Here is a 9,661-nt window from a genome sequence, read left to right as displayed (position 1 = left end):
GTGATGATATCTAAAGAGGTGCCACTTGACCTTTGGCACTACTAGCACCTCCTTAGATCTACTAGTATGTATATGTATCGTGCTTATGTGCATATATACTTGTGTACATATATATAGATGACTGAGCAGGGGGCCCATAGGGGGGGGAGCTAAATCTCATATTGCTCTTTGTAATGTAGATGTCAGACAAGAAACCACCTGGTGGAGAGAAGCCATTTGGTTCTTCTTTTGGTTGGTTTACATCCAGGTGGGCTCCCACCCGGGGTGGATATCACCTCCGGTGGACCCGAGTCTTGAGGCGGTGAGACAAAGCAAAGAAATAAGATTATTTGTGGCTAGTTAATCTCAAATCATGAGTGTTATAGTTTTACTTTTGTTAATTGTAGGCATGGCCATCCTACACCTACTCTACTCAGTTTCCTCCACCGGTGGTAGATCCAAACGTACAGGGGGCTATCTCTTTACGGGACCAGTATCTTTGTTTGACAGATGAATTGTTTGTCCAATACACTCCATAGCATCTTGCAACCAACGGTCTTTCTCCGTAGTCCACGCCATGGGGGAGTCAAGGAGAGACTCCTTACATCCAGAGCCTCACACCAACGGCACCTCAGTCTACGACCCCTTCTTACCATCCTACTCCCCTTCCATCGCAAGGTCCCACTCCCATGGCATCGCACGGTCCCATGCCACTTCATTCCACTCCTTGTAGAAGTGCGCTTTGGCGCTCGTCTCAAGGCAATGAGCGTCAAGAGAGACGAAGCGGCGGGGGATCTTGTGGCTTCACTTGTTTTGGTAGTGGGCGAGAGGGGGGGCGGGGGGGGGGGTGAATTCCCCTATTTCAGAGTGTGCCGTCCCTAACACAGAGGACGAGGATACTGATGCACTCATGCCAGACACACATGGGTGCTACTACAGGGTAAAATATGGCGGGGAGGTGGACTTTAGTACAACACAGAGGAGGGCGTTTTGATACTATCTTCAGATTCTTATACATTCAACGTATAAGAATTATTTTGTAAATTTTAGAGACCAATTGTCTGATCATGCATGCTACATTGAGGATGTGCTGCATGCTAGGTTTTCAAATGCCCCGATCAACGTTTTTCACAACAGTGGTTGGAGGACTACATTAAAACATTTTTGAAAAACAAGTAGTCTAGTGTACGGTGCGCAGCGGCCAGGGCCAAGTTAGAGATCCAGACAAGAGCTATCATAGTGACAACATGGCAGATGCGGAGTGGGAGTGGGCAATGCAAGAAAAGAGCGATCAGGTTGCAACGGCTCATCCTATAGAGACAACAACATGAAGCTCGGGCGAGACAAACTTCCACGTACTATGGCTCAGGAGGCAAAGCAGCATGAAGGAAAAATATGTAAGATTCGTTAAATTACAACCTAAATTGATAATTATAAAGATGATAGTTGATGATTTTTTATTTTTATTGCTAACTTAGAAAAATATCACTGTTAATCGACCAACTAGAGAGATGGTCAAGTTTTGAGAGCGGCATACTGAACTTGAAACTTGGCGATGGTTGTTCAAGAACAATTACATCTCTCACAAGCAATTCAACGTAGCGGTTGGATCACTACAAGCAATAAGTTTAAACAAAAAAATTTGTATGAATTATTTTGAGCTGTTGATATTTGTTTAATTTGGTTTGAGTTTATGTAGAGTCAACGTGATCAAACGTATGTGCCTGTGGTAGACGACAATTAGGAGAAGGAGGATTAGATAGAAAAATATTTGTCCAAACTTTCCCAATGTGGCACATAATGTATATACAACTATTTTCATTTTATTTGTATTTTTAAAAAAATAGTTGATCTTCTGCACATTAAATTGTCAAGGTAATGTAAATTCAATTTCAATTTTTTGTTTTTATGTATACTCTTTCAAAAAATAATTGATATTTCATATGTTTTATGCATATAAAAAATAAAGGTGCTCATAAATTGGGTGGCCCAAATGAGCACCTTTATTTTTGAATAGGCATTTAGTGATAATATATATAGTAATAGCACCGAGAATGGACGCGGTAATAGTCACCGCATATATTGTTGTTAAACCACTACCATGACGTTTGCCATTGTTATTGCCGCATACGCAATATTTTTTCTTTCTATTTTCCTTTGTTTTTCCGTGGCAATGCTAGCGGTTGTGGGATGCTCCTCTTATAGTGCATCTCATATACCAGTATAAATATCGATAAAGAAGTTCAAGAAGAAAACAATACCTAGCTTTGATTGTGGTATGCAAAGATTTTCATAACCACAAGAGCATACCATGCTGCTCTGATACCATTGCTACAGTCAAGAGCGCGGAGGGCGTGAAAAATACACAAATAACATACGACATACGATAAATAGACTCGCAAACTTGGATGACTATGTACACTTAAAATCCACTACAAGACCGATATGAGAGAGGCAGAGAGAAAGAGGGAGAGGGGAAGAGACCGTGCCAGTGCACCTCCTAGAGCAGAGGAGAGGAGAGAAAGGAGAAGAAGGACACAAAAATTGGGTGCAATCTCCCCCTACAAGAGTGACCATTTTCGTCTTGCACGTATTTATTTATAGATTTCTTGGATGCTCAAAATGAATACATATTGTCTACTCGAACATAAATTGACCATTTCTCAAAAAAGACAACTTTAGTAATAAAATATTCATAAAGGTACTATCCTTTTGCATAGTCCATAGCTTTTGCCACTATCAGCTACATTAAATACAAATTTATCCATTTCCATTATATTGTCTCTATATTACAACAAAAGGTCATATCCAAAAAAAAGAGGCTAAGCAATATGTTGTTGAACAGCCATATGTGGTTGCACAACAAAAAAATAATGTTGGTATTGTCACTTCCAATGCTTCATTGGGTAGCAAGCCTACCCCCACAGCTTTTGCTTCTTCAACAAAAAATAGGTTTGAGAAGTATGGTTTAGAGGCAAAAAGAATCTAGAATGTAATTATTGTAAGGCAAACCATCATTTCATCCAACAATGCCCTAAGCTTGAAGCTAAAAAGGCTGAAAAGAAAGAGACAAATGCAACCATTGCAGATGCTTCTTTCAATGTAGATTTAACAAATGTTGTGCAAGTTATAGAATAGGCTTTTAGTGTGCAATATCATTATGAAAAATCTGTTCATGATGCACACTCTACACATCATGTGTGGTATCTTGATAGTTGTGCAACTAAGTTCCTTATGTCTCATCATGACTTTTTCACTTCTTTTGAGATTGCATTTTTAACACTAGACTTGTAATGAGCCACAAATGACTAAAATTAGGATAATAGTACATGAGACATAACTTTGTACATGACATCAAAACCTCATGAAACTTCTTACGTGTGGGTTTAAGATATGAACCAAGTTTTTGAATACACAATTTACATGAAAAGCTCCAAAATTAAAATTATTTTTTTAAAAATTAGTAAATTATACATAAAATTGTACTTCACTACGTAAGTTGGAGGAGTAAAAACTGTCGACATTCTTTGAATATAGGTCAAAAAAGCTTAGTACATCTATCACATACTTATTCAGGGATTTTTTAGAGAAGTTTAGGCCTACTTAACAAAGATTTGATTTACTTTCAAAAGAGAATGAAAAAAATTCGTCTCCACAAATTAGTCGTTCAAGATGGCTATGAAAAGACACTCGTAAACCTCCATTTAGGTTTGTACTATTTTTTATGAACTCATATTGAGTGTTGGACATAATTCCTTGAAAACATTTTCTATCTAGATAACTTACGTAGTACTGGAGAATTTTTGACAAAAGTCTCTAAAAGTCACAAAAGTAGCTAATTTTTACAGGGCTAGTATTAAACGAGAATACTATCACATGCCCCAACAATGCCTCTTATGTAAGTTAAAGAGTTGGAAAGATTGTGCTTACTGAAAATCTTTCACACTTTTTCTTTGTATATATGTGGGATCAAGAAGAAACCTTTTTTTGTGTCTGTACTTGCAAAACTTGGTCTTGTACACACTATATATCTATGTGTACCCTAGTGCCTAGAGCTTAGTACATAGTGCCTAGTCCCAAGATTAGCTTGGACTAGGATGAGAATTTCACCACACATTATGTAGCGATCCTGGTAAGGTTGTGAAGTGATGTTCACATTCACACATTAGCATTGGAGTTAGAACACACACACACACACACACACACACACACACACACACACACACACACACACACACACACACACACAAAGAGTGGAGATACATTGTGAGGGAGTAGACCATTTTGTATTGAGTGTTGTTAGCTAGGAAAACACACTCATTATACTTGGTAATAAAGCCTTTATATTGGGTTTGGGGATCATCCTTTCAGTCTCGCATTAAGTACCAGTACTGTGTATTTGGGTGGTTTATAGTATCTGCTTTGTTACTTACAATACCAAACTTTGGTACTAACACAGTATTGAATTCTTCTCCTTTGGTACTTTTAGTACCACTTCTCAATACTTACAAAGTACCAAACTCATTTATTTTGGTACTAAGACTCTGTTCTACCATACTATAGTACCATTTTTGGTATTCTGTAGTGGCTCCATGAGTACCTAAAAGTACCTCAGAGTACCAACATTATATTACAAGGTAGTTGGTTTAACAATAAAGCTTTTTTTTTCATTACATTATTGTCTCTCTCATATTTGAGTCATGTTTATCTCTTCTTTTTATTTCACATATATCTTGGCACAAAGATTCTTTTACATCTATACATTTTTTCACAGTTTGTGAATGACAAATGTAATGTGTATGATCTCATTTTTTGTGATACTATTGTTATATCTAGTAATTTTTTTCATGGGATGTTTTATAAGCTCAATACATGAAAGAAATATGTAGAAAATTTAGCATGCATAGTTCTTGATTCAAAGGCTACTACTTCACATGAAAAAATTTGGCATGTTTGTTTTGGTCATTTGAAGTGTCAATGCTACATTTGCAAAAATGTGATATAGTTGCTTCCTTGTCCTGTCCTAAGGCACCATTGAAACATGTATGTGAAGGCTGTATTTTGAGCAAATTGCAACATTCTAAGTTTTCAAAGTGGGCCAACGGACAAGAGAGCAAGGAAGGGGGGGGGGAGGGGGGGGGGGGGTTGGCAATGAAGTGGGGTAAGGGGGTGTGTAATCTAGTCATGAATTGCAACTTGTACACAATGATGTTTTTGGTGCAATGCACACTCCTTTTGAAAATCATTTCTACTATGACCTTCATTGATGATTACTCTATGCATGCAAGGGTGTATGCGCTAAAGGAAAAGTCCAAAGTATTTATGTGCTTCAAGCATTTTCTGTTTATCTCTAAACATAAATTTGGTTGTAGTGTGGACACTGTCCATCCGGGGGGGGGGGGTGATAAAACACCAATGAATAGTGCCATATGTCATTGAACAAAATTGCATTGCAAAGAGGAAAAGCAGGTCACTTATGGAGATGTCACAATGTAAGGTCCAAAGCTAGGATTTGCCACGTGTTTCGGCTTGAGACTGTCATGTGTGTTGTGTATGTACTAAACAGGTGTCCCACTAAAGTGTTGCAATCTATCACTCCTTATAAGGCTTTGCATAGCTAGAAGCTATCCATTGATCATTTGCTTGTATTTGATTTCTTGGAGTATGCTTTAGTGCTTGAGAAAACGAAAATAATTGGATGATAAGGCTATGAAATATATTTTCATTGGTTACAGTTTAGAAACAAAGCTATAGGTTGTATCATCTATATAGAAAACGTATCTTGATTAGTTGAGATAATATTTTTTGTGGAAGATGTAATTCAACTCTTTTTAGCATGAACATGGAGACAAATACGATTCACAAAATGTATATGATACAATGTTGCTTCTATTTAGTAGTGGAAGTACAAATATAAGTCCTGATGAGGCACATGTATAGTCTATGCGGGTTTCAAATGATATTATAGGTTAATCGTTTTCTGATGTAGATTTAAAAGATGTCACTGATGAGAATAGGACTAAAAAAGAGCAAGCTAGTGGTATGCCAAAATGGATGGTATAAACCTGGTTAACAAGTGTGTAACAAGATTGATGAAGTACTCATTTAGGTTTTCAATATGCCTTTATATATCAAATTGTTGTATTTTGGGTATGTTTAGTATATATGATGAGGAAAAGCCTTTTTCATTTGGCGAAACACAAAGTCCATACTTTTAGTTAGGTACAATGTAATTTGTGTAAGATTCTATTGTGAAGATTCAAGAATGACACATGATCTTTGTGTGACTTGCCTCTTAATAAAAAGACCATTAGTACGAAGTGGGTTTTCAAGTTAAAACATAAACCTAATGGTAGTGTTAGAAAGGGTATGCTCAAAAAAAGGACATCGATTTTTATGAGACTTTTTCTCCCACTTATCATATGACTCCCATCCATAGCATTTGTGCATTGATACCTAGATACTATGTGTCTATGACAGACAACCCTGTTGATCTTTACATGAAGGCTCTTGTCTCGTGAAAATGTTGAAGCTTTTCGCAAAGCTTTGAGCTTACTCCCTGTGGACTCGTCACATAAGATTTGACACTTCTCTACACATGAATACCAGTTCATGTTCATTGCATCAACCTTGGAGGGGGTTTCGTACCATATTATGGTAATGATGTGTGAACACAATCACTGAAGCCCTTTTTTTCCCTCCTTAAGAGGTCTTTTGCCCCTAGCTTGTATATATACCTGCTAGTCCATGGTTAACCTTACCTTTGTAATGGCATACTCAATAATATTACTTCTTATGATCTTGGGTGTTCTCGTGTTTCTTCATCATCTTTTCCAATTTCGTGTACATTCCTGCAACTATATTTCCAACAATGATAATATTTCTCAAAAACTAGGAAGTCTAGGAAAAATATGTAACCAGATTTTAGGTATATAGACAATCAACTACGGACACCCCAACATGGGAATCACATACCCGCCCTAACTTCAATGTTACTACTTGAAAACTTCAACCATGCTAGGCTTGAGTGCATTGCACTACATGAAAAAGTATTTCTTACTAGAGAAGGCGGTAACCCATCACCATAATACAGCTCACTTTTTGCACAATTACAACAACAAGTTTTAACCTTTACAAATGCTGCATCATTACCATTGGGAAGTGTACTAGGTCATTGATAAGCTTCTTATACAATTCTTTGTTGAGCTTTAAGAAGAACAAACCATAACATATATAAATCTACAACCAGGAGAAAGCAAGCACCCACTTACACAATAATTTAAAGTGCCCATTGACTCACATTATTGGGACTTTACGACAAAATCCGAAATCTGAAGGTTTTCCATGCCCAAATGTTTGAAGTTGCTATCCATCCTGCTCTTGACGTATTTGCCCCAATTAAATGGCTTATATTTTGGGGGGCATTGTTCATCTGTTAACTAGGGTATGGGGGAAACATTGACCCAATGTGCAGGGTTGAAAAATAGAGGGAAAGAGTATCGATTGACATTCTTGATTACAACAACTCGATGCTCAACGCTTTGGTACTTATCATTACTGTACACCTGTTGGCATAAACCACTTAATTAGCCATGAATGTATACAAATGTCCATGTGCACCATCCATTTGACAATCATCACTATGCATGTAATATTATCATGCATCATGTGATGGTGTCTCTTTCACAAATTACCTACAATGGATGCCACCCAAATTTAATCAATTAAGAACAGTTTTCTCTCTCAAAAACCAGTCACAGACACATGAGCAATGAAGCCAAAACACTTACAACACGAGTTAGTTATAGATTTCATTAAGCGACTCCATTGATTTTGAAGTTAAGAGTTGCTTACTTGCATTAGATCACCCACATTTATAACTGGAGCCGTGGGGTTAGGCTTGACAGGTATCCACTCCCCGTCTTTTCGCTTCACTTCCAATCCACCAACATCGTCCTGTAAGAGGACTGTGAGAGCACCCATGTCCTTATGGCCACCAGCACCCAATGCCAACTTGGGAGCAGGACAAACACTGTAATGGTTCAAACGAAGGTGAACAACCTTTGAGCCTAGGAACTGATCATCAAAATGGTTTGCCAGAAGGCCTAGGCTTTGTGCTATGAGATGAAGCAGGGTAAATGCTAGCTCCTTTGCTGAAGAGATGTATTCTTCAATTGCCTCCCTACATCATATGACACACAACATGGGCCCATGTTGTGATTGTTTAGGGCTAAAAGCAGTTGACAAGACCAAATAGAAAGGCTTCTAAAAACCAAGGGGAACTTATCTTTGAAGTCTAGCATCAATAGTTTGTGTGTGTGTGTGTGTGTGTGTGTGTGTGTGTGTGTACACATACATACATATATATTTATACAAAAACTGGAATATGGATATATACCCCATACAATACAGGGGGGCAAATGACTTCATCTTCCTGCTAGAATCCAATCCAACTACCTTAACTGGGGCATGCTTCTAGGCCATTGATTCAGAGTTGATCGCGTTTGAAGATCATCACCATGGAAGTCCGCAGGGAGCTCTAAGGAGCCCTCCACAGCCATGTCGAAGACCTCCTTCCAGTCACGGACATTCTTGGTGAGCTCACTGTCATTGTACCCCAGCGGGTTCTCAAAACTCCGCTTGATTTGCAGCTTCTGCTCCAGCGGGAGTGCAAAGAAGGCCTTTGCGGCTTCCTTGAGGTTGTGAATGACAGTGAGAGGGATGGCATGATTGACTACCTGGAAAAATCCCCACTCCTCGCAGGCACTCCCCACATCTGCAATCAATCCAGCTTCATCGCCATTCGAAAACCTCGACAAGTCAATGACAGGGATGCTACTTGCATTGGCGATGTGAGAGGGCGTTCGCAGAGATGGTCTATTCAGTGGCGGCACTACGAAGCAATCGTCAATAACAAGGCCTCCTTCTTGGTCTGCAGAAGAAATTGCCTTCTTCAGCTCCTGTGAGTGATGGTGATCTACAAGCAGCGCCATTGCCCTCTGGTTGCGTTTCTCCGTTAACAATGCTCGCGTAGTGCGTCCAGGTTCATGCCCCGATCACGTCCGATGTTGCTATTCAAGAACCACCAGAAAACTCGTTGCTATCTAGGTTCACGGGATTCGGGAAGGAACTTCAAGGAAGGAAGAGAGAGAGAGAGAGAGAGAGAGAGAGAGTAGAAGAAGTTCAAGAAGACGACAACTAGTCTTGCTTGGTGGGCCTTACTATATAACATCTATAGAATATAACAGGACGTATATAAATTGACATTTAGCATCTAGCATTGAAGGGAACAAGAGAATGACCAATTTGGCAAGCGTGGCACTGAGTGAAAGGGATATAAATTTGAAAAATGCTACAATGTTTATGAAACGAGACAAAGTTAAGTGCATCAACTTTTAGAGATTATAAAGATGGTTACAGTTGAGATTATATCCAAGCGAGGTTGTACTACTATGTCTACTAATGAATGTTTTTTCTAGTATACGTGATACATGTAAATACTTGCAAACCAAAGTATTTCAAAAAAAACAAATCATCGAGTGGTTGGTAGCACAGAATGTTGGCTCGCATTTTGAAGGTGGATGTCGAGTGTGTTGTCTCTTTCTTCTTTTGTAGTTATTTGTCTTTTTTGTTCTTTTTTTGTAGTTATTCTCGGTACAATGAATGAGAACAGTGATACAGC

The 9,661-nt window shown here is 38.6% G+C and overlaps 1 protein-coding gene across 2 annotated transcripts; it reads right to left on the bottom strand.

The window, feature by feature from the left end:
- Positions 1-7,186: 7,186 nt before the first annotated feature.
- Positions 7,187-9,122, bottom strand: LOC147423037 (fe(II)/2-oxoglutarate-dependent dioxygenase 4-like). 2 transcript variants are annotated; one of them, XM_086501212.1, is made up of 3 exons: positions 8,437-9,122; positions 7,852-8,161; positions 7,187-7,544 (listed from the first exon to the last, which is right to left on the bottom strand). In XM_086501212.1, the coding sequence occupies exons 1-3, from the start codon at positions 8,970-8,972 to the stop codon at positions 7,419-7,421; spliced, it is 972 nt and encodes a 323-aa protein (XP_086357338.1). In that variant the 5' UTR covers positions 8,973-9,122; the 3' UTR covers positions 7,187-7,418. The 2 variants fall into 2 exon arrangements, with proteins under 2 accessions (XP_086357338.1, XP_086357337.1); XM_086501211.1 differs by having other exon boundaries at positions 7,834-8,161; positions 8,437-9,119.
- Between the last annotated feature and the right edge of the window lie 539 nt (positions 9,123-9,661).

The sequence above is a fragment of the Adiantum capillus-veneris genome, chromosome 26 (assembly GCF_014529385.1).
Source record: "Adiantum capillus-veneris isolate H3 chromosome 26, ASM1452938v2, whole genome shotgun sequence".
In the NCBI taxonomy this organism is placed as follows: Eukaryota; Viridiplantae; Streptophyta; class Polypodiopsida; order Polypodiales; family Pteridaceae; genus Adiantum; species Adiantum capillus-veneris.
The sequence above is the reverse complement of the archived record's forward strand: the minus strand, read 5'-3'. Positions and strand labels throughout refer to the sequence as shown.